The following is a 13125-nucleotide window of genomic DNA, read 5'->3' as shown; positions in this document are numbered from 1 at the left end:
CTACCAAACACACATTTCGGCGACCATATTTTCAACGTAACACTATCAAATTAATTGCCTTTTGAGAAATCTATTATTTACCAAGATATATTGATGATAATTGAATCAAATAGTGATGAATAATTTAAGGACTCAATTAAAAATATATTGTTTTTAACATGAACTAGATTCTTACACTTAACAAAAGAAAACTACCAATTAATCTAGAATGTAAAGGTAAAGAACTGTACTAAAAGTGCAAACGATTAATATTTACTATAAAAATTTTAAAACTTTGCATAAAAGTATACATATATATAGGTGTAATAATAAATTTAAAATAGTTACTCCTATATTCGGTTTGGTTCGGTTTTTTTTAATTAAAACCAAAACCAAACCAAATTTGATCGGTTTTTAAATTTCAAAATCAAAACCAAACCAAACCAAAAGGTATCGGTTTTTTTGGTCGGTTTGGTTTGGTTCGAATTTTCGGATTTTTATGAATACCCCTAGATACAACGGGGAACAACCATCCAAACAAGCTGTAAGTCTCCCTTATATTTGGATTAAGTTTAAAATAATTTCTTAAATATATTTTTGAACAGTTTTGATCCTTTAATTTTGTAAAATTAGTACTTTTGGTCAACCTCAAATATTTAATAAATACGGTTAGAATTAATGAAAAATATGAAAAGGAAGAAATATATAACTTGAACTCATATTTGGAGAAACATTGCTGTAATTTCGACTATTTTTTATCAATTTTTTTATTTAGTATAGTTCCTGTAATTTTTTATCTATTTTTCAATGTTTGCCGAAGTATCCTGGATTTGATGGGACTTTCACAGTATTTTAAACAAAAACCTGCACAGATTCAAGGAACGATCAGAGTTTGTTAAATATTTGTCAAAATTTATTAAATATTTGGTGGAATCCAAAAGTTTTACTTTTGGCAAACATAAAAAATTAAAATTGTTCATTCGTATATTTAAGAATTACTTACTCAAATAGAGGATAAATTATACTATCATTTTCTCCTCCCAATTTGCAGCGGTTATACATATTCCTTCACTTTGTTAACTACCAACAAATATCCCAAGAAAATCAGACATAGCTAGGCAACCAAAACTTAAGGTTAAAATACACCGAACATTCCTCTAACATAATGCAATTGCAAATACACCTCTTATATGTCAAATTTATATAATTAGCTCTCTTATATAATGAAAATTGTAGATTAAAATATTAATTTGAATTAAATTTTCATAAATGCTTAATTTTAAATAGTAGGGGTATATTCATAACTAAGTATATTAAAGTAGAATAACTAAAAGTTAAAATTATTTAATTAGATAGAAATTTGTTTGTCTAGGATTTTCCGTTAAAGAAGAGGTTTAAGTGCTTGATTTTGAAATATAGGAATAACACTATTATATATGTCTAGAAAATCTATTATAAAGGTGTGCAAAATTTTGATTTTAAAATACACGAGAATCTTGGTCGTTTAATGATTTTAAAATTTTCATTTGGAAACTAAATGGAATTGATTTAGGTTATAAAGGAAAGCCATGGACTTGGTGGTGTTATAAAGAAAAAACGACTGGATAGAGCTTTAGGATCTCCTAATTGGAGAGCTAAATTTGATAATGCAAATGTTATTCATGTTGAAACTAAAGCTTCAGATCACGTGTCTCTTATTATTTCTACCGAAACTTGTCTTGTAAGAAAAAAAGAAAAGATTTTACTTTGATAAAAGATGGTGTGATAAGGAGAAAATCACTGGCATGATTCAAAGAGCTTGGAATATTAATAATGTTAATGGCTTTGAACAATCTAAATTTTATTTCAATTTAAAAAACTGTAAACGTTCTTTAGCTTGGTTAAGGGTTGGTAATGAAAATTCCAGAAAAAAAAATCTTAGGTGTAAAAAAGATGATTGAGAAAGTTAGGAAAAATCCGAGTGGGCTTGATATGAATAAACTAAAAATGCTAAGAAAGGATTTAGGCCAAGCATATAAGGATGAAGAAATTTATTGGAAACAGAAATCTCGAGCTTTATGGTTGAAAGAAGGAGATAAGAATACATCCTTTTTCATATATCTACTATCCAGAGAAGAAGGAGAAATACCATTAAGGGTTTTCAAACTGATGATGGCCGCTGGATTTCAGATCAAATAGGTATTGTGAAAATGGTAAAAAAAAATTATAATAATCTTTTTAAATCTACTAGACCATTAGACCTTGAGCATATTATTCCTTATATGCCCATTTCTATTAATGAGTCAATAAATAGAAGACTAATAAGAGATGTATTTGATGCCGAAATTAAGAAAGCTACTTTTTCGATGCATTCCTTAAAAGCTCCAGGTATAGATGGAATTTCTCCACTTTTTTCCAAAACTATTGGCATTTTATTGGTAAGGATGTTTGTGAAGCAGTTAGAAGTTTCTTTCATTCAAGACATTTAATTCCAGAATGGAGCCAAACTTTAATTACTTTGATTCCTAAAGTTAAAAGTCCTATCACTGTGGCTCAATTTAGACCTATAAGTTTGTGTTCAGCTGCTTATAAAATCATTGCAAAAGTGTTAGTGGCTAGAATGAAAGAATTTTTGCCTATGGTTATCTCACCTAATCAAGCAGCTTTTATGGGAAATAGATAAATTACTGATAATGTAGTGCTTGCTCATGAGTTTATGCATTTACTGAAAATTAAATGACGAGGAAGAGAGAAGTTTATGGCTATGAAACTTGATAGGTCCAAAGCATATGATAGAGTGGAATGGATTTTTATTAAGGAAATGCTTTTAAGAATAAGATTTGACAAAATATTTGTTGGATGGATAATGGAGTGTATTACTTCAACAAGTTATAGATTTAATATTAATGGTGAAGTAACTGGTTGGGTTAAGCCAACAAGGGGATTAAGACAGGATGACCCATTATCACTGTATTTATTTTTGATTTGTGCTGAAGGTTTATCTACTCTCTTAAAAACTGCAGAAGAAGGAGTCAAATACGAGGCTTAAGCTTGGTTAGGAATGGCCCTAATGTATCTCATTTACTTTTTACGGGTGATTCTTTAATCTTCTGTTTGGCTGATACTCAAAGTGCTAGAATTATTGTAGATATATTAAAGTTATATACAAAATATTCTGGTCAAGTTATTAATGTAGAAAAATTTGCCATTTATTTTAGTAAGAATACCATAGAGGCTGAGAAAGAAGATATTTTTTCAGTATTGGGTCAAAGCCAAGGAAATCAAATGGGTATGTACCTCGGATTACCTGCTATAATAGGAAGATCTAAGAAAAAATATTGGATTATATTAAGGATAGAGTGCGTAGTAAGATTAAAGGATGGAAATGAATGTTTCTAAGTCCAGCGGGGAAAAAAGTTATGTTAAAAGCAGTTTTAACAACTGTTCCTACATATGTTTTATCCTGTTTTCAACTTCCGAATGGATTATGTAAGGAAATTACTTCTATATTATCAAATTTTTGGTGGAGCCAAGGGGATGGAACCAAAAAAATTTATTTTGAGAGATGGGATAAATTACGTGAACCTAAATATATAGGGGGTCTGGGTTTTAGGGATATTAAAAATTTTAATCAAGCAATGTTAGCTAAAAGGGCATGGCAAATTTTAACTAATCCAGATTTACTTCTTTCGTGCGTCCTACAAAGTAAATACTTTCCTAATAACTCATTCTTGAATACTACTATTTCTTCATCTGCGTCATGGATTTGGAGAAGTATTATTTGGGATAGAGAATTACTAGAAAAGGGATTAAGATGGAGAGTTGCTAATAGGACGAATGCGTATGTTTGGAAAGATCCTTGGATTCCGAATGCTACAAATTTTAGACCTTATAGAAGTATTGTTAACGATAACTTTGACCTAAAACTTATTAATTTAGAATCTGGGACATGAAAATTGGGAGAATTAAATAGACAGTTTTATAAAGATGATATAAATACTATTTTGACAATACCTTTATCTACCACTACTTCAAGAGATAGACAGTTTTTTTATTATTATTATTATTATTATTTTGTGAAACATGCGCTAGGTCGATCCAGCTCTGGGTAATACTTGGCAAATATCAGATCCAACTCTAGGTCCTTCCTCCAGCTCTCGTCTTTCTATATCATTCAACGTCGCCCATTCACGATGAAGCCGGGTCGTTACCCTCAATCCCGTAATGGCCGTTTTATCAGATCCAGAATCGTTTCGCTTTCGCTTTTGCTTCGCATTCATGCCCCTTTCGATAATTTTTTGTCGGATTTGACTCGATCTGCTTGGGTTTTCAGGTATAGCGGATCTATTTAGACAATACAATACTAAAATTTTATGATTTTTTTGAGTTTTCAGTGAATAACTGCTTTATTTCAGTGAATAACTGCTTGTTGGATATCTGATTTTTAGGTTTGAATTTATTTTCATACGTTTTCTTTTACTCTTTTTTCTTTACACCACAGTCTAATCGTACATTGTTGTTTCTCTTTTTGTTTTGTCCTTTTATTTTTAACATTCCTTTTAGGTTTATTGGTTTTGTCCTTTTGCGTCCCAAATCTGCCCCCACCCCCTTATATTCTCGTTTTCTTCTTCTCCTTTCTTGGTACATTTTATATTGTTGGGGCTATACCAGTGGTAGCGGTGATAGCTCCTTCTGGTTTTTGGGTCGTGGTATTTTCTGTGTTTTCAGGAATTCTCGGAGTATTGGAGACAAGTTGGGCGCACGAGCACTGGCAAAGGAAAGCAACCTGGGCGAGTGTCAGCAAAGGGCGGTAGGAAGTGGTGCGTGAGCGTACAACTACATCGAGTACAGCAAATCACCCACAAGTTTTGTTATCGGGAGTTGATACCTCCTGTTTTACTGTTTTCCTTTTGGTGTTAGCTAAATTACCGTTACTTTACTTCGTAATAGTTAAACCTTTCAACTAGGATACTAGTTACCACTTGTTTCCTTCTAGTTTGATTTGTTGTCCGTTATGCACTAGCGAGTTTTCTCTAGATTGTTGTAGGTGTAGTGGCTGCAGTCTGGGATGATAGAATAAGGGCATGTCCTCGGGTGGGGCAGAGTGTGGGGCTGGGGTCAGGGGGTGGGTCGGGTAGCAGGGAAGGTAGAGGGGGCAAGGGAGCCTATAGGTTGAGAATCGGGTCATGGAACATAGGTTCACTAACGAGTAAATCCATAGAGTTGGCGAAAATCCTGCAGAAGAGGAAGATTAATATAGCGTGTGTCCAGGAGATTAGGTGGGTCGGATCGAGGGCGAAAAATGTGGATGGGTATAAGTTGTGGTACTTTGGTGTCATGAGGGGTAAGAATGGAGTGGGTATCCTGGTAGATAGCCATCTTAGAGAGTCTGTGGTAGAGGTCAGGCGGGTGAATGATAGACTAATGACTATTAAGTTGGTGGTGGGTGAGGGTACTTTAAATGTCGTTAGCGCGTACGCACCGCAAGCATGCTTGGATGAGGATATTAAGAGGCACTTTTGGGAGGGGTTGGATGAGATTGTTCGTAGTATACCGCCTTCTGAGAGGTTATTCATAGGAGGAGATTTCAATGGTCATATTGGGTTATCTGCAGGTGGGTACACTGAGGTGCATGGCGGATTTGGTTTCGGAGAGCGGAACGGAGGGGGCATTGCGCTGTTGGACTTTGCCAAGGCTTTCGATCTAGTCATTGCAAACTCGAGTTTTACGAAGCGGGATGAACATTTGGTTACTTACCAAAGTTCGGTGGCGAAGACTCAGATTGACTATCTCCTCCTCAGGAGATGCGACAGAAGGTTGTGCGAGGACTGCAAGGTTATCCCAGGTGAGACCCTCTCAACGCAGCATAGGCTTTTGGTGATGGACATTTGTATTAGGATAAGGAGGAAGAAGAGGTCAGTACAAGGACGCCCCAGGATTAGGTGGGGCGCCTTAACTAAGGATAAAGCTAAGGAGTTGGAAGGAAGGTTATCGGCAATGGGAGCTTGGAGAAGTAGTGGGGACGCAAACACAATGTGGTCGACGACGGCGGACTGTATAAGAAAGGCGGCGAGAGAGGTGTTAGGGATATCTACGGGCCACAATGGTGGCCACAAAGGAGATTGGTGGTGGAATGCAGTTGTCCAAGGTAAAGTGGAAGCAAAGAAGGCGGCTTACCTGCGGTTAGTAGGAAGCATTAACGAGGAGGAGAAGAGAGAGAACAGTCAAAGGTATAAGGTAGCTAGGAAGGAGGCGAAGATGGCAGTGACGGAGGCTAAGACGACAGCTTTTGCTCGTCTGTATGAGGAATTAAGGAACAAAGGTGGGGAGAAGAAGTTATTCCGACTCGCTAAGGCGAGAGAGAGGACAACTCGGGATCTGGACCAAGTGAGGTGCATAAAAGATGATGACGGAAAAGTTTTGATGGGAGATGACCAGATTAAGAGGAGGTGACAGACCAACTTTCATAAACTTCTAAGTGAAGAAGGGGATCAAGATATTATATGTGGGGAATTGAGGAATGTCGACAGTAACCATAAATTAAGTAATTGTAGGGACATTGAGATCGATGAAGTCATGGAGGCAATGCGTAAGATGAGAAGGGGCAGAGCTACCGGGCCAGACGAAATTCCGGTTGAACTGTGGAGGTGTGTGGGTAGAGCAGGCTTGGAATGGCTTACTGCATTGTTTAGTGTTATATTCAAGACTAATAGGATGCCTGAAGAGTGGAGGTGGAGTACAATGGTCCCGTTGTATAAGAACAAAGGTGATGTCCAGAGCTGTAACAACTATAGGGGCATCAAATTACTAAGTCATACCATGAAAGTTTGGGAGAGAGTGGTAGAAATGAGAGTGCGAAGGACGGTGTCTATTTCAGACAACCAGTTCGGGTTCATGCCGGGGCGATCTACCACAGAAGCTATCCACCTTATTAGGAGGATGGTGGAACAGTACAGGGATAGGAAGAAGGATCTCCACATGGTGTTTATTGATCTGGAGAAAGCGTACGATAGGGTTCCTAGGGAGGTCTTATGGAGCTGCTTAGAGGATAAAGGGGTCCCGGTTGACTATATTAGGGTGATTAAAGACATGTATGTTGGAGCTAAGACTCGGGTTAGGACAGTAGGAGGCGACTCTGAACACTTTCCAGTTATTACGGGGTTGCACCAAGGGTCTGCGCTCAGCCCATTCCTATTTTCCCTGGTGATGGATGCACTGACTCATCATATTCAAGGGGAGGTGCCATGGTGCATGCTATTTGCTGATGACATTATTCTAATTGACGAGACACGAGGCGGCGTCAACGAGAGGCTAGAGATTTGGAGACATGCTCTTGAGTCTAAAGGTTTCAAGTTGAGCAGGACGAAGACGGAATACCTCGAGTGCAAATTTGGAGTTGAGCCGACGGAAGCGGGAGTTGAAGTGAGGCTTGACTCTCAAGTCATTCCCAAGAGGGGTAGTTTCAAGTACCTTGGATCGGTTATTCAGGGGATCGGGGAGATTGACGAGGATGTCACACACCGTATAGGGGTGGGGTGGATGAAGTGGAGGTTAGCGTCGGGAGTCTTGTGTGACAAGAAAGTGCCACCGTTACTAAAAGGTAAGTTTTATAGAGCAGTGGTTAGGCCTGCCATGTTATATGGAACTGAATGTTGGCCGGTAAAGAACTCACACATCCAGAAGATGAAAGTAGCAGAGATGAGGATGTTGAGGTGGATGTGCGGGCATACAAGGATGGATAAGATTAGGAATGAAGATATTCGAGAGAAGGTGGGCGTGGCCCCCATGGAGGACAAGATGCGGGAAGTAAGACTCAGATGGTTCGGGCACATTCAGAGGAGGAGCACTGATGCACCGGTGAGGAGGTGTGAGCGACTGGCTGTAGTGGGCACGCGGAGAGGTAGAGGGCGACCTAAGAAGTATTGGGGAGAGGTGATCAGACAGGACATGGCGCGACTTAGGATTACTGAGGACATGGCCCTTGACAGGGAATTATGGAGGTCGAGCATTAAGGTTGTAGGTTAGGGGAAAGTTGTGAATATTTCTACAGCACAATAGAGTGAGACTAGCCAGTTAGGAGTTAGACTAAGAATGTTATTGTTCGTCTATTGATGCAGGGCTTTACCTGCTAGTTTTACTATACCAGCCATCTATTTCATATTTCATATTCTGTATTTCATATCTCTTATATTGATGTTATTTTATTATGCAATTTTATGGTACTAATATATCGACTCCTGTTGCTTTTTTTGAGCCGAGGGTCTCCTGGAAACAGCCTCTCTACCCTTCGGGGTAGGGGTAAGGTCTGCGTACATATTACCCTCCCCAGACCCCATTTGTGGGATTACACTGGGTCATTGTTGTTGTTGTTGTGTACTTCAAGAGATAACTTAATATGGCACTATACTAAATCTGGTAACTATGAAGTTAGATCTGGCTATTATACTGCAAAAAGTATAAGCAAACAAGGTGAGAAAAGCAGGAATATAGCTCAATCTAGTTGTCACTCTTTCCCTGAAGCTTTTTGGAACTATTTATGGGCAATAAATATTAAAAATAAGCATAAATATTTCCTTAGAAGATGTGTGCTTAACACTTTATCAGTGAATATTATTCTTAAAAAGAGAATGAATCATGTTAATGGTACTTGTAAAAGATGTGGCTTAGAAAATGAAACTATAGAACATATGCTTTTTAATTGTCCCGAATCTAAAACAATATGGAATCTGAGTCCTGTTAATTGGAAGGACATTGATGGTATAACTGATTTCTCTATATGGTGGAATGATAAGATTAAAAAGGTAAATAATTGTTCTGACTCTGCTATGGTATTAAATTTGTCAATAATCATAATGTGTCATATTTGGAAAGGTAGAATTTTTTGGTATTTTAGTAATGAAAAAAGTGAACCTCCTGATATCGTTGCAAAAGCATTGTTTGAGTATAATGCATTCACTGAAATAATGCTTGTTAACTTACCAAATAGTACTTTACAAGAAAGTTATGAATATTCACTAACTATGCTCGAAGATGGGATTTGTTTATTTGTAGATGCATGGCTACATGCTGAAAGAAAGAAGGCAAGCATTGGTTTGGTTGCTATGGACAGCAAGGGCACTTTGCTTCATGCCCATGGATCCCCGATTCAGTTTGTTGGGAAGGCCATGATTGCTGAGGCGTTTGCAATTAGGAAAGCTATTGAAAGGGCAATTCAAAATGGATGGAGGAAAATACATATTTTCTCTAATGGAAAAGGGATAGTCGATATGTTGAAGAAAAGTGTGAAGGCTTCTTAGGATGTTGAAGTGGCATGTGAAGATATTTGGAACTTGACTTCAAACCTTGAGCATGTTTCTTTTGTATATATTCCTAGGATATTTAATTTTGTTGATCATAGCTTAGCGCAGTTCTCAGTTTCTCTAGTATATGGTGTGTCTTGGGAAAGTATATTCCCAAGTTGGATTGCAAATGAGGTTGTATGCTCCTTTGGACATATCTCGATGTTTAGATATTAATAGATGTATGGTTTCGAGGAAGAAAAAAAGTCATATTACAACAGTGTTTGAAATAAATTTATGATCCGAGTTATTGATCAATAAAGGCCAAGTCCAGTCCAACACATTTGTAAGGGTCGATGTAGGAGGAAAGAAGATGGGGAAGTGCTAAAATATCCATTTTTAGGACCCCCCCCCCCTATTTAAGAAATAATCGAAATTTACAAATTTTAAAGGTTAGTTGCCTCAAAATTAATTTCTGAAGTTAAAATCGCAGGTCTGAGGTATCAAAATCAAACTTCAGACCTTCAAGTCTAAGAAGAAGAAGAATACGAGCGGTTTGAAGTAAACGAGTAGTCTGAAGTGTCACGCCCCGACCTTGGGGAGCACAACGATGCTCAACCGAGATATCCCAGTCAAGCATGCCTACTTGATGCCTTCTACCCGACCTTACCCATGAATAAAGTGAGGATGTATTCCATTAATTAGGCAATGAGAAGATCATATGAACAACAACAATTTCATTACCATCAGTTATTTCATTTACAATTTCCAAAAAAAATATATTACACATTCATAGTTTAGAAGCGGGAACATATGATACATATACAACATTTCTAGTTTAACTTTTCAAAATTACAATAGAACCCACACTATGTTTACAGAGCCTCTAATGGATACAAAGAGTAACATGATGGTGTCGGCAACAAGGCTCTGGCTATACCTCAAAATACTATACATAAGGGACAAAAGATACAAGACCCCGATATAAAGTGGGGCTTACCAAGTCCGCTGATGTATTGTCATCACTGATCGATGCCGCCTGTTATGGAACCACCTGCATCCATTAAAGATGCAGCACCTCCGGCAAAAAGGACGTTAGTACATATGGAATAGTACTAGAATGTAAAGACTGAACACCCTCTCGATGAATCGAGTAACAGTACAAGGAGAAAGAAACATGGAATCAATGAGAGCCTCAAGCAATATCAAAGCATCAAGTTAAGAAAAAGATAATTTTCCAAGTGAATATCAATATTTTTAAGTTGGGAGATCTTTAGTACCAATATACCACCATGCTTTTAGCACGGAGCCCGATCTCGGCCCGATCGGCTAAGTTGTCTCACCCCAAGACATCCAATTACAAACCACCATATGCGCGGCATGGCGTTCGATCTTGGCCCGATCGGCTAAGCCATCTCACCACAATACCATATGGGTCAACATCACGTTCTGCTAGCAATCATCTTACCCTAATTAAGGGGAATAATCTCAGCATATCAATCCCATCTCAATTAGGGGAATAATCTCAAAACATCAATCACGGGGATTTACCCCTCAATCGCTCCTATATCGGCACGTGTAGTTTCGAGGTTAGGTCGTTTCAAGCTACCCTTTCTCGGTGACTAAATGATACTCCCAAAACATTTCAAGCTACCACACGGCTCATTTCATAATCTTTCACACTTCCTTTCCTTGCATTGGCTCCATGGGCCACAGGTTAATTTTCATTCTTGGTACGATGGCCATATTTTATATTTCATACTCCTTTATTTCACTTTCAAGCATCATCATAGATTATCAACAATAAGGGGATTTGTAATCAAGACTTTAAACTTGTATATGACCAATAGAAGTCTTAAACACATTGAGTTTTCCTTCCAAGAATAAGGCATAATTAATCTTGCATTTCAACCATGAATTGAAGTTATAACATTATAATACATAAACCATACTTGAATACATTCCCGAAGGAGAGCATAATATAAGAGAAGCAAATGCACACATTTTCAGCATATAATTTTTGACACAATACTTATTTGGAATAACTGAATATACTCAGAATGACTCGGAACATGGGAATTAGGAACTTGAGCCAATCATACCTGAATCTTACGAAAGCATCATGGAATTCAACTCTACAAGACAAGTTTAGCCAACATACATCGCTTGAGCTTTACTTAGATTACTACAATATTCAAATACTCCTAGAAATTTCAGTCTATAGGAAAATGATAAAAATCGAATCATAATTAGAAGAATTCTCATGATATAAGTCTCCTAGGAATTTTGTCAAACACCTATTATGCAAAATCGACTACAAGGCTCTACAATGGTAATCACGTCCTCCCTCAACCAATTTCAACAAGAATCTACCCGAAGTAGTTCAATAATTGATTTTATTAAGTTAATTATGACTAGATACGAGTAGATTAGTGGTGGAATTGAGAGGTAAAGCGGTAATTGAGCTTTGAATTGCTCGTAGGATTGAGGTAAGTGTTTGGTCTAATCTTGACTCGAGGGATTAGGGATCCTCGGCTTAATTGCTATGTGAAATTCCATGTGTGTGGCGTATAGGTTTGGTGACGAGTACCTATGCACCGCCAAATTATCTGTTTAGCATGTTCCCTTCTCTGTTCCTAGTATATTATTTTCATATCTTAACTGCTACTTGCTTATTGATGTTTCCATGTCTAATTGCTTCTTGTTAAATGTTGTTTTCTCTATTGAAGGTATTAATTGTTCCATAGTTCCATTATATTACATTGTTGATTTATTGGTGCTTCATGGCACACTTTGGTTGGTCTCGTTGTGTAGTATTAATTGATGAAGTTTCATAATTGTATAGATTTCCCGTTGTTTTGGTTTGAGGTATAAATGTTGTTGAGGATTTCGAGCTAAATTGTGAAATATTTGTTTTTATTTCGTGATTGGTACTGATATGGTGGGATCGAGTTGTACGCCGCAACCGGAAGAATAAGGCTGAAATGTAATTGTCTGGTGGGATTGGGTAGCCCGCCGTAACAAGGAGTAATAAGGGTGGACATGTGGGATTGGGTTGCACGCCGCAACAGGAGGAATAAGGATGATATATTGAGGAGGAATAAGGATGACATATTGTATAAACCTCGCCTTGTCCTCGTCACTACCTCGTTGAGGTTAGGCTTGGCACTTATCAGTACATAAGGTTGGTTGTACTGATATTTCACTATGCACTTTCTATGCAGATTTTGGAGCTGGTTGTGGCTGATCGAGAGATCGGGTGCAGGCACTTATCAGGAGACCCAAGGTAGTCCTGCAGGCGTCCGCAGGCCCTGGCATCTCCTTCCTATGTTCTATCTTTCTATTTTATTTTCTTTTGAGATAGATGTACCTTTTATTTCAGACCAGTACTTGTAGTAATTCATAGAACGTTCGTGGGTTGTGACACCAGTTTCTGGGTGGTAACAGTTTTGGAGTTGTTAATAGCATATAGATAGTTAGTTAAACATATACTTCTGCTTTTATTTCTGTTTGAATTAGTTTTGTTTAATCCTAACTATGAAAATGTAAAGGAAAATGGTGATTATAACTCTAACATTGGCTTGTCTAGCGAGTGCGATGTTAGGCGCCATCACGGTCCCATTGGTGGGAAATCTGGGTCGTGACAAGTTGGTATCAGAGCACTAGGTTGCCTAGGTCTCATAATTCACGAACAAGCTTATTAGAGTCTGAGGGATCGGTACGAAGACGTCTGTGCTTATCCCCTAGAGGCTATAGAGTAAGGAACAATTTCACTTCTATTCTTCTCTGTCGTGCAATTTGATGTCTCAATGCTAATTGAACTCTCTACTTTGTTCCTTTGTGGATGGCGAGAACGCGTACCGCTTTATTAGCTGATCAGCAGCCCGAG

General features: G+C 37.8%; 1 protein-coding gene across 1 annotated transcript; it reads left to right on the top strand.

Annotated features, from left to right (window-relative positions):
- The first annotated feature begins 8585 nt into the window (after nucleotides 1-8585).
- Nucleotides 8586-9254, top strand: LOC138878452 (uncharacterized). Its single transcript, XM_070158131.1, has one exon. The coding sequence runs from the start codon at nucleotides 8586-8588 to the stop codon at nucleotides 9252-9254; it is 669 nt and encodes a 222-aa protein (XP_070014232.1).
- The last annotated feature ends 3871 nt before the right edge of the window (nucleotides 9255-13125 follow it).

Source organism: Nicotiana sylvestris, chromosome 9 (assembly GCF_000393655.2).
Source record: "Nicotiana sylvestris chromosome 9, ASM39365v2, whole genome shotgun sequence".
NCBI lineage: Eukaryota > Viridiplantae > Streptophyta > Magnoliopsida > Solanales > Solanaceae > Nicotiana > Nicotiana sylvestris.
The sequence above is the reverse complement of the archived record's forward strand: the minus strand, read 5'-3'. Positions and strand labels throughout refer to the sequence as shown.

Coding starts and splice junctions, on each gene's coding strand:
- LOC138878452 (XM_070158131.1), top strand. CDS start 8,586: ATGAATCATGTTAATGGTACTTGTAAAAGATGTGGCTTAGAAAATGAA.